The sequence below is a fragment of the Petaurus breviceps genome, unplaced genomic scaffold (genome assembly GCF_028583685.1).
Source record: "Petaurus breviceps papuanus isolate PSGF00001 unplaced genomic scaffold, PetGlider_PUasm1.0 447, whole genome shotgun sequence".
NCBI classification, from domain to species: domain Eukaryota; kingdom Metazoa; phylum Chordata; class Mammalia; order Diprotodontia; family Petauridae; genus Petaurus; species Petaurus breviceps.
Window position 1 is genome coordinate 217,005 of NW_027186339.1, and position 24,362 is coordinate 241,366.

At 38.9% G+C, this 24,362-nt stretch overlaps 1 protein-coding gene across 1 annotated transcript in view; it reads left to right on the forward strand.

Moving 5' to 3' along the window:
• The first annotated feature begins 5,795 nt into the window (after positions 1–5,795).
• LOC138171575 (vomeronasal type-2 receptor 26-like) overlaps positions 5,796–24,362 on the forward strand; it is a 39,016-nt gene continuing 20,449 nt past the window's right edge. The window contains exons 1-2 of the mRNA XM_069101102.1: positions 5,796–6,253; positions 8,403–8,694. Of these exons, the coding sequence (XP_068957203.1) occupies positions 5,991–6,253; positions 8,403–8,694 (555 nt within the window). The 5' untranslated portion in view covers positions 5,796–5,990. The remainder of the gene's footprint in view (positions 6,254–8,402; positions 8,695–24,362) is intronic.

Below are 24,362 nucleotides of genomic sequence, written 5' to 3' on the forward strand. Positions count from 1 at the left end.
GATACCTCCCAAAAGGGGAAAGATTCATCTTTAAAATTCTTTTTGCACTCTTTCATTTTAGTGGGGCCTGAGACCAATCTTCATTTTTCTTTGCATTTTTACATGTAGCCTGACATTGTTGTCCTCTTTTAAGTTTGTGCCTTGATCTTACCTGTCACCATGGTAACTTTCTATGGTCAGGTTCTTTTTTTAACTCATTTTTTTCTGCCAACATTTTAATTTTGTACTTTTATATAACAGTTGGGTTCTGGTCCTCCACTACGGTATCCCTAATTTATTGTGTTGGGACTCAGGTACTTACTGATGGCTTCCACTGGATTACAGGGAAGTCTCCTATTGGTTCCATAGTTTTCTTGTGTAAAAATTTAGTCTCTGAGTGTCTCTGAGCCTTTGAAAAGCCATTGCATGGTTCTGCATTTGGAAACCATTCCACTGTGTACCAGAGGACAACAAGGATGTATGCCCCAAACAATCCTTGTTGCTGTTTTCTTCCCCATGTTTGCAGTAAAATTCTCTCATCCCATATCCATGTGTTGCTCTCTTGTTCTTCATCTGACCTCTCCTACCACGCTAGAGTAATCAAGCCCATGCTAACAGCATTCCACATCCCAACACTGGTTTTGAAGGTTTTCTTTTTTTCAGACTGATTTGATTCCTTTTTAAACTATGCTGCTTATGTTAATTAGTGTGAGTTCTGTTATCCATTTCCAGTATCCTGTGTTTTGGAGGGATTGAATGATAGTTTCCATCTGGACCTACATTTGGAATGCAGGCATCTTTGGAAAAGTTTTAGGTTCCTTAGTTCTTTCAGAAACCCAAAGAAATTTTCTCTAGAGAAGCTTGTTTTCCCACGTGAAGATAATGGAGTGACTTTCAAGCAACCTCAGGTTTGTTATGCATATTCAAAAACCCAAAGAGAAGAGGGTGTCAGGAAGAGAGTATCATTTCCTATCAGCTGCCCTGTTTGGATTTGGAACCCTTCATTACCTTCCCTGCCCCAAAGAAAATCTCATCAGCAGGAAACTCTTCATCACAGAGATTAACTCAACTTTGATATGGAGACCTCATCAGAACCATCAGTAAGCTCTGCCCCTCTGATTGCAGGGCTGGAAGGCAGAGCCAAAAAAAAAAAAACAACTTCCTTCCAAATCCTGAATGGAAAGGGGGCATTGAAACCCAGGAAACTCTTCATTTCCTATTAAATATTTATTTTGGATGCCAATACACAATTATTCTGCCCCTCCACCAGGTACCTTTCCCCCTCCACTAACTTTTTAGTTTCCTTTTGTATGTTGTCTTCCCCTTTTAGATTGCAATCTCCTTGAAAGCAAAGACTACCTCTTCTTTTCTTCTTTGTGTCTTTAGTACTTAGCACATTACCTAACAGCTAATAAAAGGTTTTTATTGTATTGTATTATATTGTATTTTATTGCATTGCATTGTATTGTATTAAAAAGAGGTGACGACACTGTCACAAGCTGCAGAAAGCTCAAGAAGATTTAAGTGCTGAGAAAAGGTGATTGCATTTGGCAAATAATACATTGTTGGAAATTTAAATTTTTGTTTCTAGGAATTAAGATAATTTGTTGAGCATAAAATGCTAACACCTTACTTCTCACATAAATATGAAGCATATTTAAATAAGGAATGAGAGCACTGTTTCCTCCTCATGCCTCTCACTTTTCTATATATTTCACAATTTATGGGGATGACTCCTGTCTATGTGGCTGTTTCATTCTCTTTCTCGACATTTTCTTTCTTCAAGTGTTTGTGAAGTTTTAAGGCAACCCAATAGTGAAAGTCAATAACTGTGTGCTTAGCTATGCTTTCATCAATTTCCTGATTTTCTATATCCACTGATCTTTGCTTTTCACTACCCATCCCTTTGCACCCACCTGTCTCATCCAACAGAAAGCAAACAAAAGAAAATACAAATAAAAAACTTTAAAACTGTTAAGCCTGACATATGCATGTCATTTGAAGGGATTAAGGTCCTATAGCACAGAAGGGCAGACAACTCCTGGGGAACAAGATAAACATCTTTAAATATATTTTTTAACAATGACATTTATTCAGAAAGAAAAAGGTGAAGAAGAAAATGTTAACCAAACTAATCATTACAGCCAAAAAAATTTTCAAAATACTATTACCATGAACCTCCTAGGTCTGCAAAGGAATGCGTTCTTATCTCTTATTTGGTGACATGATTGTTGTATATAACTTTACCACATGCACTTTTATTGTTTTGTTATGGTTATTGTCTTTTTCTTTTAATTCTTATGTTCTTAGAATCTTTCAGTATTTTTTTTAAGCAATTGGGGTTAAGTAACTTGCTCAAGGTTACATGGCCAGGTGTTTCTGGGTGGGTGCTAAGTGTCTGAGCCTGGATTCGATGCCAGGGATCTTTCAGTATTTTAATGGGTAGAGGTCAAATTTGTGCTCCTTAGTCCTAGAAAGCAGAATTTGGAATGATGGCTTCAAGGACAAGAGGTTGATGCCCGCATGACACAAAGATAAAGTTCCTAATATCTAACACTGTACAATGAGTAAAATGGACTGCTGGAGGAGTCAGTCTGATTAGTGGAAAACTTTCAGTGGGAGTTAAATGGACAGAATGCCATCAAGATGCCCCATCCAATTTGACCTCCTATGCTTTATATGTGTTTTGTAGAGAACTATAGACATGTCTTTCCTGTTAAGATGTGCATTCCCTAAGAGGAAGCAATGCTTCACTTTTGCTTTTGTACACCAAACACAGTGCTTGGCAGATAGTACATAGTCATTAAGCACTTACTGACATTTATGTTAAAGGGGAAGGGGCAATTAGCATATATTAAGTGCCTGTTGTATATGAGGAATTTTGCTAAGGGTTTGCGAGTATTATAGTATTTGCTCTACAAACAACTCTTAGAGATAGGTTCTATTGCTGTCTCAATCTTTTAGTTGAGGCAGACAGAAGTTAAGTGACTTGCCTATGATCACATAACTAGTGTTGGTGAAGCAGGATTTAAACCGAGGTCTTCCTGACTGAGCAGCTTGATTGCCCAGTGTATAGAGTGCCACATGTGGAGTGAGGAAAACTCATCTTGATGAATTCAAATTTAGCCACAGATAGTAGCTCTGTGACCCTGGGCAAGACACTTAAGTTTGTTTACCTCAGTTTCCTTATCTCTAAAATGAGCTGTAAATGAGGAAATGACAAACCACTCCAGTACTGTTGCCAAGAAAACCCCAAATGGGTCATAAAGAGTTGGACATGATTGAAAAGGACCAAACAATAACCAGAATTTTCTGACTCCAAGTCCAGTGATCTACCCCCTGTGCCACTGTGAGAAATGCTAGCAGTTTGGTTAACACACATCCTATAGGATCAATGAATGTTGAAAAAAGAAATGTTGCACAGGACATGCAGGAAGGTATAGATCAGGATGGAGGGAGGAAGGGCAGAGTGATCCTATCCAGCCATAGTTGGGAGAAATCTGTAAGTTTCCCCTTGGAAGAGGCCTAGGTTAAGCTGGCTGAGACTGGTCAGGGTCAAAGGCTGGTCACCAATTTTTTATTAACTTGCATGCTTAAGGAACCTCACACATATTAGCTGACACACCCCATGCAGAATTAGAGCCTCATTATCCAAACATGGAACCCATGTCAGCTCTTGTGTAGAAGGAGGGAAGCTATGAAGGGTTACATGTGTAGTGGGCAGGTCAGAGTGATTGTAACCCAGAAGGCCTGGGGCCAATCCCAGTTCTGAAGGGAGGAACAGGGTGTGAAATTCCAATGGAACAAGCACAAAAGCACTTGCATATTTCTGATTTTCTGGAGTCTCTCGGAAAGGTTACCTATTTACCGTGTTTTCCCGATAATAAGACACTGTCTTATTAATTTTTTTGGACAGAAAAACACCGGAGGGCTTATTTTCAGGGGAGGGCTTATTTTAATGAACATTGACAGCAATTTTAATAAACAGGCAAATGTGAACAAAAAAATGTACCTTTATTCAATAAGCAAATCACTGGGGAAGAACAGGATGATGCACTCACTGCTGCAGCTCTGATTGGATGCAGCTCGGAGTGCAGCGTGCGTTTCACCCGGGGGGGAGGGAGCGGTGCATACAGAGGGTACCGTAATGTAGCGTGTAGCGCAGGGGATCACCTTCACTACAGTAGTAATCTCAATAGGGCTTATTTTCGGGGGAGGGCTTATTTTAGAGGAATCTTACACAGTAAGGGGAGGGCTTATTTTCGGGATAGGTCTTATTATTGGGGAAGCACGGTATTCAGAAAGAATAAATGTAAAAGAGAGGTAAGAAAAACCTTCCTGGCTTTCCAACAAGTATTGATTTTTCCTAGACTAAGTATGTTTCTAATACCACCTAGCTTAATAAAGGTGTGTGTGTGGGTGCATGCATGTGTGTGTGCATGTGTGTGTATATGTGTGTCCCTGTGTTTGTGAGTGTGTGTGTGAGCATGGGCCTCCTTCTGCTGGCCCCTTTAGCCTTTGCGTTCACTCTCCAGTCTGCTGGCCCTGGCCCACCAAGCTTTTAAGGTCACCTTAGTCCTTGCACCTCTGTCCGAGGCCCTCTTACTTCACATAGATTTCTCTTGTCTGCAAGCCAACAATGGATTTTCACTGACTTTTGCTGTAAGTTGTAAATCCTTAATTTCCTGCCTCTATGCAACACAGGAGTGGATTTAGGCTTTAAGAGGAAGCATTGTGAGAGGTGACTTTTGCTTATGGTTTTCTCCAGATGCAACAATAATGCAATGGATAATGTGAGATTTAGAATCAGGAGGACCTGAATCTGAGGCCTTCCTCAGGTGCACGTGGACTCTGAGATCCAGAGAAAACATTGCCTCTTTCTCTAGTGGCCAGAGTCTAGCCTTCTTCTGCATTAAGGAAAAGTAATAGTGTCTGTCTCTCAGGCTTGTTGTGAAAGTAGAATTGGGTAATACACACACACACACACACACATATCAATCTTTGTAATCCTTATGGCATTATGTAAATACAACCTAGTATTGTTAGTGAATTGGGATACTGTAGTAAAATGCCTGTAGGAGAGCCATTTTACTTAGATTTCTTACATCTGAAAAGCACATATTGGATTAACTTGATATTTAGGTCCTTTCTGGTTCTTAATACCATAACCCTAGGATTCTGGAGAAAGCTATGAATTTCCAGAACATGTCAGTATGACAAGATATGAGGTCATGAAGATCCAGAAAGCTGGCTCTGCAGACGGCCCTTCTTTTCAAGCATCTCTTGAACTGTCTAATTCCCCATTTTTGTTCCCCGAGTCTCTGTGATTCTACAATGCTGAACATCAAGAGAGGGCAGACTGGTGAGGTCATCTGAGGACAAGACAGATCCTGGCTCAGAAGTCAGTGAACATCCCAGCCATGCGTCCTGTAGACTCTCAGCCCAACTGCTCTCTCTGAAAGTTTTTTATCTTGTTTGTTCACATCAAACTCTCCTGATACAGCACTTTCCAGCTCTGGGATTCTGCAGCCCCTGAGTGACACAGGGACACACCCCCCCATCCATGAGGGCTGCAGTCCAGTAGTCTCTGCTGATAACAGTGACAGAGATCCCAAACATGTTTTTCCATTTGTGTTTTGCCTTGGATGCAGGGACACAGCTGGGGATGCTTGAGGCAGAAATGGTCCCCAGAACTCCTCTTGGGCCTGTATGTCTCTGTGGAGACCATTATCAGTGACTAATCACAAGATCACTAAGGAATGGAGTGGATTTTAGGGGCCAGGGAAGCCTTATAATCATGCTTTGATCTTATATCATGGTGTACTTGACATGGGCTCAGCTAATGACCTTTTGTGTTTCCTCAGGTGTCCACAGAGAACTTGACCTCACCATCTGCCCCAGAACATGCCTTTGCAGCCTTAGGAGTTTTCTCAGCAGATAAAGTCTAGAATGTTTGACTTTGTACTAGGTTGGGAAGCTCTTGTCTCTCCCCGGGCTTGGGACTTTATCTAATGTTCAGGGATATGTGGCCTCTTGTAAAGAGAAAGATTTCTCTGTTGCTTTCTGTCCTACTCCTGTCACTGCTTCTGCAGTTTACAGCCTCTGAGAACGGTATAGAAGAGCCGCTCTGCTTCCCCCAAATCAGCCCCAGCGCTGTGAGAAATGGGGATCTCATGATTGGAACTTTTCTCCCCATGTATTCAGTTGAAGTGAGCAGTGACATAGGAGCCAGACGCTTTGGGAGTAAACCTCACAAGGACTGTCGGAATTATAAGTAAGTGCCTTCTTGTTGGGCCTCTGAGCAAGCCAGTGACTACAGAGGTCTTTATTGAGGGACAGGGAGGCAGGCAGGACTTTGCCTGCTCATCCAAGTGTCTCCTCTACCCTCTCTTCTCTGGCTTTTGTTGCTTATAGGTTCCAATCATCTGTTGTTCTTTGTGAGCTACAGAGTGAAAGGATTATCTCTGTCTCTGTGCCTTCTGTCTCTTTCTATCTATGTCTGTGTCTGTTATTATATCTGTTTATGTTTCTCTATCTCTTCCCTCAGTGATATTGAGAAAGTAAGAGGCCAATAATGAGAGACCAAAAGATTGCCTTGTATTGCCTGACACCTTCTGGAATACAGGTTTGACTTACCTTAAAAATGAGAGCTGCCAGAGAAAGGGCTCTGGATTCTGCATATTTTGGAGCAGAGTGATCTCTGCTTCAGAGACAACAACTCTGATGGACTGGCCATCTTGTTTGAATGCAAAAAAATATGCTTATCAAAAATATTTTTGGAGAACTCACACAGGGCAAGTGTTAACATAGTCAGGAGAAGTGACACAAGGACACTCTCAAGGTCTCTCTTACACACTTTGGAATTGATTGTGTGACATGGGAGACCCTAGCACAGGTGTGCTCAGCAGGCTATGCTCATGTCAGAGAAGGTCCTGTGCTCTAGGAGCAAAATAGAATTGAAAGAGCTCAGACATGCAAGATGTGCAAATTTAGAGAATCGGCCCCAAACGTTCTGGGCTCATATTTGTACAATCAGCCACAGTTGGACACACCAAAAATTGATTCTAGCATAGTCTTGTCTCTTTGGTTCTCTTTGATAATGGAGGACAACAACCAAAAAAGCAGACTTCCCATTTTCAGTATTCCTAACTTTCTCTCCACCAGTTACAGGTCAAATATTCCCCACTGCCTTGTCCTATAGGTTTGTGGGCCTAATAAGCTTTACTGCATCCTAACATTCTGGGGACAGCAATAGTTTGCATAATTTATGGCAACATATCCTTGTTCAGGTGCTGTCCCAACACAGAGGCAGCAAACAGGATTCCACCAAGGAAACACAATAATGTCCCGCATCTCTCACTTCTGTTGCTGGGGAAAAGCTATGCCATTTTAGATAAGTCCTCTAGACACAGGCATAGTAACCAAGGAAAGGAGGACCCAAGGGCACTGAAGGACTTGGTTCCCAATTCATGAGTCAGGAATCTTGGGAAAGAGGTACAGATACTGAATTCCTAGCCACACATGCTTCTAAGAAGAGAACTCTACAAGAATAGGCATGTCTGGAAGGCACAGCAGCACTGGACAGAACCAAAAGGAAGCAGAAATAGAGAATTATAGGAATGAAGATATATTTTTGGGGGAGATCCAGGAGAGGCTCATGAAGTACAAGGTGAGAAAGGAGTAGAAACACACTATAATCTTGGGAAGTCTTGGATAGTTAGTTTTCTGAGCATGGAACAAGGCACAGAGGTATATAGGGCTGTTATCAAGGACAAACAGAATCAGTCTTTGGGAGCAGGGACCATGGGAACTCATACCTGGGTATGGGCCAAGGTTCAGGACTTGTGCTGACTAAAGCTTAGTAAAGGCTAGGGGAAGTTGTGAGTGAGCTGATATTCCAACACAGACTGCAGAAGGGAACATTGTGTTGGGTAGTCACTTCTGTCCTTACTCCTGAAGAATTATTGAGGATTTGGTTTATTGTTTTGAACTTCCTATGACCTCTTTCTTCATTTATCTCCTAGGAGAAGCTAATATATTCCTGATAGGAAATGTGATACTGGAGATTACTTGTGATGTTGGATATTAGATTAGATGTCTTCTGTTTGTTTTCAAAATCTCAAACTCAGTGATTCTGAAATAGTAGGTGTTCATCATATATTTGTTGAATGAATGAATTAATGAATTAGGGGGTGAGTGAATGAGTGAGTGGCTTGGGCAGTCAGAGCCATATTAGGAACTTAAACAAAGTAGTCCTCAATATTCTAGTCATAATAAGGAAGCAGTATAGGAAAACAGGAGACTGTTATTAATAAACTCAAATGGGCTACAATTCTTAAGTTTGACCCTCACATGATTCATTTCTTTAAATGAATTTTTTTTACAGGCTTTTTGTAAATCATTTCTGATTCTCTCCCTGTTAGGTGGTTGTATAAAAATTACCAACAAGCCCTGACCATAATGTTTGCTGTAGAGGAAATCAATAAAGACCCTTACCTGTTGGCCAATATTACCCTGGGCTTCCACATCTACAACACCTACCACAGTGATGAGAGGACCTTGGAGAGCTCCCTGCGCTGGCTGTCTGGGCAGGGCCAGCTCATCCCTAACTACAGCTGCTGGGAACAGGACAAGGCTGTGGCCATCATTGGAGGGGCCACATCAGCTCTATCTGTCCAGATGGGGACCCTGCTTGACCTCTACAAGTATCTACAGGTGGGTAACATTGACCATGACACCTTCTGAGGTTTCATCAGACCCCTGAGGGCATCATGGCATAATAGATAGAGATTATGCTTCAGAGTAATGGGCCCAGGTTAAAAAAGCTATTTCTGCCACATAGTAGCTCTGTGACCTTGGCCAAGTCCCTTACCCTACCAACACTCTAAGCAACTTTCATAGATCATATATTTCAGAGAAGGTGATAAACTGTGTTGGTAGAAGTTGCATCTTGCCTAGAAATTCCTACACCAATGCCATCATCAGTTCAATTTTGAAAACTTACACATGGGAGAGTGCTTCACTGCCCTTGAGTGCTTCACCCCCTTTATTATCAAAGACACAGTCAGCATCACCTAACTGCTATCACATGAAGAAATTCTAGAAATTTTGCAGGCCTAATTTCCCATCATCCAAAGTTCTTGTGCATATGGGGGATGAAAGAGCTTCCCAAAAGTCTCAAATAAAATTGATGAAAGGTCTGGGACAGTAAGTTCTTTGTTTTTAATGCTCACTCATCACTTTAAGCACTACATTACATTATCTGTGTTTCATTTTCATGTGATATATGAATATTTTTACCAGTTTTCTTTCCCCAAACAATACTTTCAGTTAAGGGTATAGTGAGCACTAGTGCAGAAAATGCAGGTTCTGCGAAGCAATGATGAGAGTATCTTTTAATTTTTGAAGAGGGGAAAGGATTGGCCCTTAATGACATGGCCTACTCACTAAAAATAATGGAATTTTCCTATCTCCTTCACACTTTTAAATGCATGACAATTTAAATGACTGAAGTCATAAAGGTGATTATTCCTTGTCTCTTTTGGCTTTCACTTCAACAAACAGTCACTGTAACATTTCCTCTAGGCTACAGTGAAAGAATGTAATTCAACCTTAACAATAACAGAAAAATGAAAGCTTGCCTCCCTGACTCAGAGAAAACTACTTAGTTGTAGAAAGGGATAAAGGTGAAAGAAGATTTTTTATTTCTAACATTGAATGATTGATGGGTATTAAATAAAGACTGAAAATTGTTCATGATAAATTTGAATATTTCAAAGCCAACTTAGTGAAGAACAATGTAAGGAACTTTAGGAATTGCAAAAATATCCCAATGGAGTTACTGAAGTGCATGATGGCATGACGCAGTCATGGATTTCTTTCCAAAATTTTATCATCATCCTCTATGACAACTGGCAATTATTAGAGATCTTATGGATTTCAAAGTTATTTTTATTTACAATATTGCTTTTGAATGATTTTTACCCTAACTATGTTCACTTCATATTCCATTAGTTTGTACATATCATTCCAGGGTTCTCTGACTGCAAATCATTTGTCATTTGTTACTGAGCAATAATGCTTTTTTTTTTTCCAAATGCTTTATTAACTTCTGGTTCACATCATTCATTTCCACCAGATTTTGAGTTACAATTTTTTCCCGTTTTTCCCCTACCCACCATCCCAAAATAGCAGTCATACATGTTATCCCCTCCTCCAATCTCCTCTCTCCCATATCTTCTTCCATACCCCCTTCGACTTTTCCAGTAGGGCATGGTGGATCTCTATGCCCCAATGCCTGTATATCTTATTTCCCAATTACATGTAAAATAGTATCGATGGTTGTATTTATATATTTTTGAACATTTGATTTTAAAAATCTGAATTACAGATTCATTCTTTTCCTCCTTTGTAACCAACCCTTACTTGGAAGATAAGCAATTCAGTATAGGTTGTACATGTGTAGCTATGCAAAACAATAACATAGTAGATATATTGTAAATGACTGACTATATTTCCCTCCCTCTTATCCCACCTCCCACTTGTTTTATTCTCTACTTTGATCCTGTCCCTTTTCAAAAGTTCATGCTTCCAACTTCCCTCCCCCCAAGCCTGCCCTCCGTTCCATCATCTGCCCTCTCATCCCCTTCCCCCCTACTCTCTTGTAGGGTGAGATACAATATTTAGTGTGTATTTCATTTCCTCCCTCAGCCAAATTCAATTAGAATAAGGTTTTGTCTTTTTGCCTTCCTGTTCTTCCCATCCATTGTAACCATTTTCCCTTGCCTCTTCTATATGAGATAGTTTACCCCATTCTGTCTCTCCCCATCTCCTCTCATCATATTCCTCTCTCACCTCTTAATTTCACCTTTTAAGTATCATCACTTCCTGTTAAATTGGTCCTGTGCCCTCTATCTATGTATACCTGTAAACATATATACACACATTCACATATGTATTGATATGCCCATATACCCTCCTATATAGACATATATATATATATATATATATATTTCATTCTGAGAAAAGTTTCGTAAGTTACAATTACCATTTTTCCATGTAGGAATGTAAATAGTTCAATTTTGATAAGGTCCTTATGATTTCTTTCACCTGTTTACCTTCTCATACTTCTCTTGCTTCTTGTCTCTGATTGTCAAATTTTCTATTCAACTCTGTTTTTTTTTTTATCAAGAATGCTTGAAAGTCCTCTATTCCACTGAATGACCATATTCTCTCCTGAAACATGATACTCAGTTTTTCTGGGTAGGTGATTCTTGGTTTTAATCACATCTCCTTTGCCCACCGGAATATCATATTATAAGCCCTTTGATCCCTCATTGTAGAAGCTGACAGATCCTGTGTTATCCTGATTGTGTTTCCACAACATTGCAGCAGCAAGCACCCCAGCATGCCCAGGGTAGTTGCCAACACAGGTTCTTAGATCTGCTTTGCTAAAGGAAAGCAACTCAAAATGGGTTAACTAGCTTACTTTAATCAGTCAAACATATATCATTTACCTAGTTCAGGGGAAAAAGTTCAGTACCCCAAATTTCAGAGTATGCAGAGGTTACAAGCGTAAGTTACAAGAACATTTCAACAGACATGCCTCCCAGCTGTCCAACCATTACATCCATACCAAATCACAATTTCCAGAGATGGAGGCAACAACATCTGGGTTTTTCAAAGTCAGGGGGCTCTCAACAACGGCTTCTCAGAGTCTAATCTGATCAAATCACACAACGCTTCTCAAAGTGAGCCCCCAAACAAAGCCTCAAATCAGGGTTTATATAGCCTTCTCCTGGCTCAGAGAATGTAACAAACTTCTGGACCCACTGGCCAATCAAAAAAGTATCTACTGAAAAAAAAGCCTCCCACCCCAGGCTCCAGGTGCACTTCAGCCTAGGGACAGGGAAGATCTTAAAATTTTACATTCCCATTACAAACATTCAACTTGTTTCTTCCTGGCTGCTTGTAATATTCTCTCCTTGATCTGGGAATTTCAGAACCTGGCTATAATATTCCTAGGAGTTTTCTTTTTTGGGATCATTTTCAGGAGGTGATCGGTGGATTCTTTCAACCTCTTTTTTTCCCCTCTGGTTCTAAAACATTAGGGCAGTTTTCCTTCAGAATTTCTTGGAGGATGATTTCTAGATTCTTTCTTTGATCATGGCTTTCAGGTAGTCCAATAATTTTTAAATTCTCTCTCCTGGATCTATTTTCCAGGTCAGTGGTTTTTCCAATGAGATATTTCACACTGCCTTCTGTCCTTTCATTTGTTTGGATCTGTTTAACATCTTTTAGATTTCTCATAAAGTCACTAGCTTCTATTTGCTCCAATCTAATTCTGAAGCAATGATTCTCCTCAGTGAAGTTTTGAAATCCTTTTTCCTTCTAGCAAATTCGGCTTTTTAAGGCATTCTTCTGCTCATTGCCTTTTTGAGCCTCTTTTGCCACTGGAGTTAGTCTGTTTTTTAAGGTGTAATTTTCCTCAGTTAGGTTGTTGACTCTCATTTCATAATATTCTTGCATCGTTCTTATTCTCTTCCCAGTTTTTCCTCTACTTCTCTTATTTGCTTCTTAAGGTCCTCTATGACCTGTAACCAGCTCATATTTCTCTTGGAAGCTTTTGGTGTAGGAGTTCTGACTTCATTGTCTTCCTCCTGTTCCATGCTTTGATCCTTTTTGTCCCCAAAATAGGAGTCTAGTGTTGGATTCTTCTTTTTGCTTTGCCTCCTTTGCCTGATCATTTTGCCACTAAATCACTTGACCCCTGGACTTTTTTCCAGAGTAGGACTCTGCCACCAGATAAGGGAGCTTCATACCAAATGCTGCAGCTTTCTCAGCTTCCCAAGGTATTAGTTGGGTCTCTGCTTTGACACCTCCAAATGCTCTGGAAAGCTGGTCACACACCCCAGGATCTCCACCTTAGACTGCAATCCAGGTCCAAGCAGGGTAAAGAAAGAGTGATTACCCTTCAGACTGGTTGCTTGGTCCCCCTACACTCTGAAGGCCTGGAGCTGAAGCTGAAGCTGCCACCTGGGGGTGGTTGCAGGGCTGCTACTCCTCAGTGGCTTTTCACCCCAGGGGAAGAGGCCAATGCACTCCCAACTACTGGATCCTAAAGGCCACACTGCACTGACCTCTCACTTTGTCCTTAATATCTATTTGTTGATAATTCTGGAAACTTCCACAGCTGCTGGTGATCTGAAGTCCCTCCAGCCAGTTGTTGATCAGGCCCTCCCTGGGGCTAAAACCTCGGGGTCATGTTGTACTGAGCTCAGCTCCCAAAGCGCTGCACTGGCCAATTTCTCCTGGCCTGCCAGGCTGTCCTCAGCAGAAGTTTAGCTTCTTTGTTTTGTTTTGTGGGTTCTGTAGCTCCAAAGTTTGTTCAGAGTCCCCTTTTACATGAATTGGAGGTGGTGGGTGCCAGAGATGCTAGGAGGTGCTCTTTCTATTCTGCCATCTTGACTGAGCAATAATCTTTCAATACATTTATACACAATAGTATTCCCTCCATAATTTACTAATTGATTACAGTTCTCTTCTGTTCAATATCTTGAAAATGATTTCAAAAACTGCTCTAAGTACCTACAAACATATGAGATTTTTTTTTTTTTAGCAAACGGGCATTTGGAGTGATCCTTTTCTCCCTTTAACACTTTCAGACTTTCCCTCTCCTTCCACTAGTCAGCACACTCTCTTCCTTGGGAGAGTTTGACAGTTGCTTTGAAAGTTCACTCAATCAATATTAACTCCAACCAAGATTCCAATATGTGTTATCCACTAACCTCCAGGACACCCTCCTTCGTCAATGAATTCAGTACCTGACTCAATTTCTCTTTTCTATCTAACTCCCATGTCAGGTATCATTAGGAAACATATTGATATACACTCATTTCCAGTACACTATTCATTCATGTCCTGTCAGCTATACACAGAGAGGGTCACACCTTTCACCTTGCCATCCCTTAAAAATGTACCATTTCTATGTTCATAACCTTAGAAATTCCATTATTTAGTGACAATCTAATGTGGTTCTGTATCTCCTGCCCTGTAACTCTAAAACCTGGTGTTCATCTATATTATGGCCTAAAATCATTCCAGCCTCAGTTCTTTCTCAGGTCATTAACACTGTCTGAGGTATCCTTCTTCAACTTGATTCCAGTCCAACTCTATACTGGTCTCTTGAGTCCCTTGCTCCCTATCTATTATGTTGCCCTGATATGTACCAGTTTCATGTTACTCCCACCATCCCCTGCCTTCACTCTTCTTCCTGCACTGCTGAAAGAAGCTGGAGTAAATCATTAAGGCATGTTGATTGGACCCATTACAATTTCATATTACATAATCCCAGCAAGGTCTTTACTGCAGCAAGGTAATTTTAATTGTACTCTCTGTCCTTTTTACACACACCCCACTTGATTTACAAAGTCACTCACTACAGTGATGTTCCAAAACTTTTAATACTCTAAACTTTCCCTAGCTTCCCTTCCTGCCAAATCTTTCAAATAAAAGTTCTTTTCATAATAATTGAATGAAGGCATTTGATGAATTCTCTCTCTTATCCTCAGCTCTACTTATGTGGCAGAAATAAGGATACATGCCAACATTTGGAAGGTATAGTTAAAGTCATGCTAAGAAGAAAATATATACCCATGAATTATTTCTTCAACAAAAGAGAGAGACAGAGGAAAGAAGAAAAAGAGAAAGAAAGAGAAAGAGAGAAGAAAAGAGAGAAAGAGAGAGAGAAAAGGAGAGAGAGAGAGAGAGAGAGAGAGAGAGAGAGAGAGATCATAGAAAAACAGATTCCAGAATGGAAAGCATTTCAGTAATTTCGGCATACACACACACACACACACACACACACACACACACACACACACACACACTTGAAAGTAGGCTGTGGAGTGGATAGAATTCTGGGTTTAAAGTCAAGACAATTAATTTTCTAGTATTCGAATCTGACCTTAGACACTTACTAGCTATATGATGCTGGGCATTCCACTTAGCCCCTTTTGCTGCAGTTCCTCCTCTGTGAAATGGACTGGAGAAGGAAATGGGAATTATTCTAGTGTCTCTGCCACGAAAATCCCAAATGGGGTCATGGAGCATTGAATATGGCTGAAACAACCGACCAAAAATAATACATACAGACACATATGTATACCTTCATCTCTCTATCTGAATGCCCAATTTGTTGAACTGTTCTCCCTCTGTCTTTCTCTCTCTCAGTAACACAGGTCATAGAATTTTCTTTATGGATTACTTCATCAATATCTTATAAATATTGGCAAATTGCCTTATTTTTGTCATTATCTGTACTTATATTTTCTATGGTATCTAAAATTTGTCTATTGATGCAGGAAATTCATAAAATGTAGCTATGTAGTCACCAGAATTTTGTCACCTAAATATTATATTACATTTCTAAGTACATATAAAGAAAATTTTGACATTCATTATTTAAAAGGTCCAGTTCCAAGTTTTTTCCTTCCCTTCCCATCCCCTCCCTAAGATGGTGAACAGTTCTCATAGGTTATGTATATGCAATCATATAAAACATGTTCATTAATCATGTTGTGGAAGAGGAAATCGATCAAAAGAAAAGAGTCAGAAAAAAGTGCAAATAACCTGCTTCACTTTGCATTCAGACTCCATCATTTCTTTCTCTGGATGTGTATAGCATTTTCCACCGTGAGTCCTTTGTGACTATCTTGGATCATTGTGTTGCTGAGAAAAGCTAAGCCATTCATGGGGGATCACCACCTGCTGTTGCTGATACTGTGCACAGTGTTCTTTTGCCTCGTCTCACTTCACATCAATTCACGTAATTCTTTCCTGAACTTTCTGAAATCTGCCTGTTCTTCATTTTTATAGCTCAATAGCATACCTTTACATTCATTTCTTAGCATAATTTGTTCACTCATTCCTCAATTAATGGGTATATCCTAAATTTCCAAATTTTTGCCACCGTAGAAAGAACTATTATACATATTTTTACACCTGTAAGGCCTTTTACTTTTTTTGTGATCTCTTGGGGACACAGACCTAGTAGAGGTATTGCTGAATCAAGGGGTATGAAGTTTGATTGCCTTGTGGCCATAGTTTCAACATGCTCTCCAGAATGGTTGGATCAGTTCACACCTTACTAAACAGTGGATTAGTGTCCCAATAATTCCACATCCTCTCCAACATTAGGCATTTTCTTTTTCTTCCATTTGAACTATCTGATAATTGACATTATTTTTTCTAAAAAGATTTTATTTTTCCCTAATTACATGTAAACAGATCTCAAGATTTAGGGTTTTTTTTTTAAGTTTTGATTTCCACATTCTATTCTTCCCTCCTTCTTCTCTTCTCTCTTCTCCCTTAGATGATAGTGCAATCAAGTAAAACACTTCTATTATTAGTCATTTTATCCAAGAAAACTTGAAGAGAAAAAAAAAGAAAGAAAAGGGAGGAAGAAAAATAGAAGAAAGAAAAACACTTCCTTCTTCCTTCTATATTCAGGCAACATTAATACTTTCTCTGTAGGTGAATAGCATTTTTTATCAACATTCTTTTGGGATTGTCTTGGATCATTGTATTGCTATGAAGAGTTGAGTTCTTTATCATATAATATTGTTTTTACTGTGTACAGTGTTATCTTGGTTCTGATCACTTCACTTTCATTCAGTTTATGTAAGTCTTTCCATGTTTTTTTCTGAAGTCGATCTACTTGTCATTTCTTATAGCTCAATAATATTCCATTACCATCATATGCTATAATTTTTTCAGCTATTCCCCAATTGATTGGCATCTCTTTAATTTAAAATTCTTAGAAACTCCAAAAAGAACTTTTATAATATTTTTTTGTACAAATAGTTCCCCCCCTTTTAAAAGTCTCTTTCGGATACAAATCTAGTAGCAGTATTACTGGATCAAAGGGTATGTATGCATAGTTTTGAAACCCTTTGGGCATAATTTTAAATTGCTCTCCAGAATTATTGAATCATTTCAAAACTACACCAACAATGGATTAGTGGCCCAGTTTTGCCATACCACTTTTGCATTCATTATTTTTTGTCATATTACCCAATTTCATAGCTGTAAGGTGTTAAGTCAAAGTTTGATTTTAATTTGCATTTCTACAATCTATATTAATTTAGAGCATTTTTCATATGTCTATATATAGCTTTTATTTCTTTATCTGATAACTGCCTGTTCATATCCTTTAAACATTGATCAATCAATTTGGAATTTAATTGTATTCTAAAAAATGGACTCACTTTTCTATTTATTTGAGAAATGAGGCCTTTATCAGAGATAACATATTCCCCAGCTTCCTACTTTTCTGCAAGTGGCAATCACACAATGTCACAAGCTGGTAATTCAATTCTTTTGGGAGGCACATAAATTTGTTAACTAGAAGAGTTTTGATTGCAAAGCCTTCATTAGATTCAGGGTACTACCCATCACTGAGGCCAGTCCAGAAAAATGTACATCCCACTCCGACTTCTGTAAGTTACCCTTCATTTGCCAGCCTTATTTCACCCAAGCTGCTTTTTGGGTGTGATACTTTTCTCTCAACAAGAGCTGTTCATCTTTCATGTCCCCTGAATTTCTTATTGTCCATAAACATCCATACCATCTCATGTACCAATGATGTGTGGAATCATCTTCACCAATGTTTTTGTACAGTTTTTTCTGTTTATACCATTGTATGGAATGCTTGCCTGCTGGGGTAATCAGGTCAGGGTTAGGTTAGGTGAATCAGACACTTTTTAGGCCACCTTTTCTATCCCCACCGTTGTAGAAGAAGGTGTTCAGTGCAGTCCTTAAAAATAGCTTCTTAGACACCAAGGGGGCTGCTAAATCCCTGTGCTGCTTCAGTCCAGTGAGATGACCCCCCATGCCCTGGGACACCTGTGTGCATGGTTGTGACTAAACCTTCCATTATATTTGCCACTGCTGCTTCATAATTTGCCTATTTCCACAGGACTTTGAGGTAGGTAAAAATGATAAAAAGGCATGGGTGATGTCTTTTGACTCATACATAAATTGGATTTAATGAGAGGGAGTTGTTTGAAGTTCTTGGCTTCACTTTTTCTTTCAGTCATCAGGGAAGTCAAAAATTGAGAAGACTGGTGATATCTAGGGAATAAGTGGATAACCTTGGTATCTTCAATGGCTAACCAAATTCTAAGCCCTCCCCATCACCTATTATCACCAGCTGCATGGGCCATTGGAACAAATTAGTGTAATACACCTGTTCTGACAGGGGAAATCTTCACATGTTTAGACTAGACATCCCTGTGACTCATTGAAGGGTTTCAGACAACCTCAGTTACTCTCAACCTGGTTTAACTCATCTGCATAAATGGTTTTTCCAGTGTGGCCACTGTGCTTACTGCAATTTCTTTGAGCCAAAGGTGAGAGTTGATTGAATCAGGTTAACAGTAATGGTGGAAAGCAGTCCTGAAAAGGGCTTGGCAGCTCTCACACCACAGGTACTCATTTTTCCTAAACACACCTTAAACTCTTCTCTTTAAATACTGCTTTGGCTGCTCCCTATAAACTTTAGTCTGTTGTTTTATTGTTGTCATCTGAAAAGCATCTGTTTAATATTTCTGCTTTTCTACTTTTTGATCTGAGGTTTTATACTTTAATACCTGACCTATTTTTATGCAGGTGACATGTACCATTGCAAAGAAGTTTTATACTTTTCTATCCCCATTCTATTTTCTTCAGAGGTCTGCCCTGTTAAACTTTTCTCAAATTCTACTCACCTCTTTAAATTCTTTCCTTTTTATTTTCTATTTAGATTCATCTAGGTCTGAGAGGGAAAAGTAGACATTCCCCCAGTAGTATAGTTTTCTTGTTAATTTGCTCCTGTAATTCACTTCCCTTCTCCTTTAAGAATTTGGATGCAGTACCACTTGGTACATATGTGTTTAGCATTGATGTTACTTCATTGTCTATGGTACCTTTGAGCAGGATGTAGTTTCCTTCCATATCTCTTTTAATTAGACCTGTTTTTTCCTTTTGCTTTGTCTGTGATCAGGACTGCTACCACTGCTGTTTTTATTTCAACTAAAACATAATCCCGCTCCACTCCTTACCTTTACTCTGTGTGGGACTCTTTGTATCAAGAGTGTTTCCTGTAAATAACATATTCTACAATTCTGTGTTTTAATCTACTCAACTATATGCTTCTGTTTTATGGGAGAACTCATCCCATTCACTTATACAGTTATGATTACTGTGTATTTCTCTGTCCTACTTTCCTCTTGTTTGTCCTTCTTTCTTCTTTCACCATTTCCCTACTCAGAAGTATTTTGCTTCTGATCACTGCCTCCCCCAATCTGCTCTTCCTTCTGTCAGTTTTCTGTGCCTTTACTTAGCTGGGTAGACTCCTACTTCTCTGTAGGGCATGACAGATTACTACCTTCAACTTATTTTGTCTGTCATTCCCTTTGAACCAGTTTTGATGAGAGTAAGGTTCAAGTGATGCAACCCCACTCTCCCATCTTCCCCTTCACTGTGATAGGTCTTTCTCACCCCTTCATGTTAGCTAATTTACCACATTCTATCTCCCATTCCTTCTTTTTCCATTGTAATCTTTCTCGCTCCTTACTTTTTTAAACATCATCCAATTATAATAATCTCACACCCACAATTTATATGTATTCTAATTGTCCATATAGCAATAACATTCTTTTTTTTTTTTGCTTTTTGGAGAGCACCTGGGGTTAAGTGACTTGCCCAAGGTCACATGGCTAGTTTCTGTGTGTGTGTGTGTTGAGTGTATGAGGCCAGATCCAAACGCAGGTCCTCCTGACTCCAGGGCCAGCACTCTATTCACTGTGCCACCTAGCTGCCCTGAGTGATAACATTCTTAAGAAGTGCAAGTTGCAGGGGCAGGGAGGTGGCTCAGTGAATAGAGCACCAGCCCTGAAGGCAGGAGGACTTGAGTTCAAATCTGGCTTCAGACACTTAACACTAGCTGTGTGGCCTTGGGCAAGTCACTTAAACCCAATTGCCCTGCCTTTCCCCCTTCCAAAAATTAAAAAAAAATTGCAAATTACAAGAATTATAAATATCAGATTGTAGTGTAGAAATATAAACAATTTAACCTTATCGAATCTCTTATGTTTTCCCTGTTCATTTTTTTATTCTTTTCTTGTGTCTTGTATTTGAAAATTTCTCTTTAAAAATTCATCCTTGTTCTTTTCATTAAGAATATTTTAAAGTCTACTTTGTAAAATGTTCATTTTTCTTCTCTCCTGAAGTATTATGCTCAGTTTTGCTGGGTAAGTGATTCATGGTTGTCATCCTAACCTTTTTTCCTTTTGGAATACCAAATTCCAAAACCTCTAGTTCTATAGTGTAGAAGCTACTAAATCCCATGTAATCCTGACCATGGCTCCATGATATTAATTTTAAAAATTAGCTTTTAAAAATTTAATTCTAGTTTTTGAAAAAAAACAAGCCATTCAATAACAAGTAAAATCCAAAATATGACTGTACATAAAACTTCATATCTACTATGCAACATAATATTATTCTATTCCACTTGCCCAATTCTAGTTTTCAAGGAATTTTTTTCTTCTGTAAAATTTTATTTCTCCTTTTCTAGTTGGCTAACTTTCTTTTCATAATTTTCTTCAATTTCTTTCATTTTTTTCCCTAATTATTCTTCATTTTCTCTTTGATTTTGGAATTCCTTTTTAATTTCTTCCAAGATTTCTTTTTGGGCTTGTGATCATTTGGTGTTATTCTTTAGGATAGGAATTTTGTTTTGTTTTGTTTTTTACCTCAAAGTCTTCCTGGGAATATGAGCCCAAATCTGCTTTTATACCAAAGTATCTATCAATGGTCATGTTATTTTCCCTTTGTTTCATCATTTTAATTTTTAATTTGCCTTATTTAATTTTTATCAGCTTATTATTATTGTTATTATTATTATTATTATTATTATTATTACTGTGATCATGTTTTATCCTGAGTTCTGAGTAACATTGCCCCTGGCCTTGGGTCCTTCTTACAGCTGTCTTCTGATGTCCATCTAGAGGCCCAATCTCAGGTACTCCTCCTTTTTCTTCTGTAAATGCCAAACAAGCTGTGCAAAAAATGCCCTGGCTTCCTGCTACACTTGCAAGGTATGTATTCATTCCTCCTCATCCACAGTCACAGTTGGGGGTCAAGCCTGACAAGCACTGTGGGGCCTGGCTTCCAGAAACAGCAAGGAGGGGACCTTCTCTCTTCCCTCATTCAGTGTCTGCTGTTCCTTAGATGGAAGCTCCTGAGTGCAAGTGAATCAGGTGAGAGATGAGGCAAAACTTATGGAAGCCTAAACTGCTTTCCTCAGGGCCTAGTGTTTATTAATTCAATGTACTTGGTCTGGAGTTGTTACACTTCACTCAGGCCAAAGCACAGTCTTCTTGGAGGTCTTCTGAAGATGTTTTAGGAGGACAATTAATTTACCCGTCTGTTTTTGCTGCTTTATGCTGATTCCAAGGCAGTTTTTCTGTCTGTTTGTGGAGGAAATCTGGAGAGCTTGGAACTTTCTGACCTACTCTGTCATCTTCTCAGGATGCACTCCATGTTATTCATTGATTATTTCTGGATGCTTGCAGTATGTTCTCTGGAATTTGGCTTTGTTATTCTTTGGAGTTTTTATTTGGGGATCTCCTTTGGATGGTGATCAATAGATTCTTTCAATTTCTATTTTAGCATCTGGTTCTAAGATATCGGGGTACTTGTCCTTGAAAGTTTATTGAAATATGATGCCCAGGCTCTTCTTTTGAATTATGGCTTTCATGGAGGCCTATAATTCATTTTTAATATTTTTATTTATTTATTTAAGACTGGACTTATAATTTATTTTTTATTGATTGATTGATATTTTGAGTTTTCAACGTTCATCTCCACAAGCTACAAACTTTCTCCCCATCTCTTTCCTACCCCCAATCCAAAGATAGCAAGTCTACTTAATACCCCTTCCCCCAATCTAATATCATACCCCCTTTCTCCTAAAACTTTCTTGTAGGACAAGATGAATCTCTATACCCCATTGCCTGTATATCATATTACCAAGTTGCATGTAAAAAATTTTTTTAACATTTGTTTGAAAACTTTGAATTCCAGATTCTTTCCCTTCTTCCCTCCTCACCCACCCTCACTGGGAGAACAAGCAATTCAATATAGGTCATACATGTGTATTTACACAAAATATTTCCATGTAAGTTATACTGTGAAAAACTAACTATATTTACATCCATCCTATCCCACCCCCCATTTATTCCATTTTCTCCTTTGACCCTGACCCTTTTCAGAAATCTTTGCTTCTAACTACCCTCTCCCCCAATCTACCCTCCCTTCTATCTTCTCCCCTCTTTTTCCCTTTCCCCCAGCTTTGGGGAGGGTAAAATACTCAACTTAATTTATATGTTATTACTTCCTTAAGCCAAATTCAATGAGAGCAAGGTTGACTCAGTCCCTTTCACCTTCCTGCCCTTCCCCTCCATTGTAACAGTTTTCTCTTGCCTCTTTTATGTAAGATAATTTACCCTCTTCTATCTCTCCTTTTCTCCTTCTCCCAACATATTCCTCTCTTCACCTCTTAATTGTATTTTTTAGATATCATCTCTTCATATTCAAATCATTCTGTTCCCCCTGTCTATGTATATATGTACACACACACACATATACAAACATACACCTTCCTATAGATACATATGTACTCCATCTATCCTTATACTGTGAAAAGTCTCATTAGTTATAATTATCATTATTCCATGTAGGAATGCAAATAGTTCAGTTTTAATAAGTTCCTTATGGTTTCTTTTTCCTGTTTACCTTCTTGTGCTTCTCTTGATTCGTATATTAGAAAGTCAAATTTTCTGTTCAGCTCTGTTTTTTTTCCATCAAGTATGCCTGAAAATCCTCTATTTCATTGAATGACCATATTTCCTTTGGAGCATTATACTCAGTTTTCCTCGGTATGTGATTCTTAATTTTAGTCCTAGCTTCTTTAACCTGAATATCACATTCCAAGTCCTTAGATCCCTTAATGTAGAAGCTGCTAGAATTTGTGTTATCCTGATGGTATTTCCACAATACTCAAATTGTTTCTTCCTGACTGCTTGTAATAGATTTAATAGTTTTTCCTTGACCTGGGAACTCTGGAATTTGGCTAGAATATTCCTAGGAGTTTTCTTTTAGGGATCTTTTTTTTTTAAGCAATCGGAGTTAAGTAACTTGCTCAAGATTACACGGCCAGTTATTTCTGGGTGTGGTTCTGAGTATCTGAGCCCGGATTTGATCCAGGTCATCCCGACACTGGAGCCGGTGCTCTTACTCGCTGAGCCACCTGGCCGCCCCTAAGCAATTGGGGTTAAGTAACTTGCTCAAGGTTACACAGCCAGGTGTTTCTGGATGGGTGCTAAGTGTCTGAGCCCGGGGTTCAATCTCCAGGTCTTCTCAACACTGGAGCCAGTGCTCTTACTCGCTGTGCTACCTGGCCATAGGGATCTTTTTAAAGAGGCAGTTGGTGACTTCTTTCAATTTCTATTTTGCCCTCTGGTTCTGGAATATCAGAGCAACTTTCATTGAGAATTTTTTGAAAGATGTGTCTAGGCTCTTTTTTGATTATGACTTTCAGGTAGTCCAATAATTTTTTAAATTATCTCTCCTTGAATCTATTTTCCAGGTCGGTTTTTTTTTCCAATGAGATATTTCACATTGCCTTCTGTTTTTTTTTCATTTGTTTGGATCTGTTTTATAGTATCTTGATTTCTCATAATGTCACTAGCTTCAATTTGCTCCAATATAATTCTAAAGGAATTATTCTCTTCATTGAATTTTTGAAATTCCTTTTCCATCTGAGCAATTAGGCTTTTTAAGGCATTCTTCTGCTCATTGACTTTTTGGGCTTCTTTTACCATTTGAGTTAGCCTATTTTTAAAGGTGCTATTTTTTTCATAATTTTTTGGGTCTTCTTGGGTTTCTGGTTGCTTTGCTTTTCTGGATTTTCTTGAATCATTCTCATTTCTCTTCCCAAATTTTCTTCTACTTCTCTTACTAGATTTTAAAAATCCTTCTTGAGCTCCTCCATGGCCTGTACCCAGTTCACATTTTTCTTGAGGACTTTTGATGCATGAGTTTTGACTTTGTTTTCTTCTTCTGGTTCTATGTTTTGATCCTCTTTTTTCCCCAAAAAAAGATTCTATGGTCTGATTTCACTTCCTCTGATTGCTCTTCTTGCCAGCCCTTTGCTTGATTTTTTAGCTCTTTGCCATGGTAGAACTCTTCTTCCAGAATGGAGAGTGCTGTGTCCCAAATTTCTGGGGTTTTGCACATCTTTTCTCAGAACTTTGAGGAAGATGCCCTCTCTGCAGCCT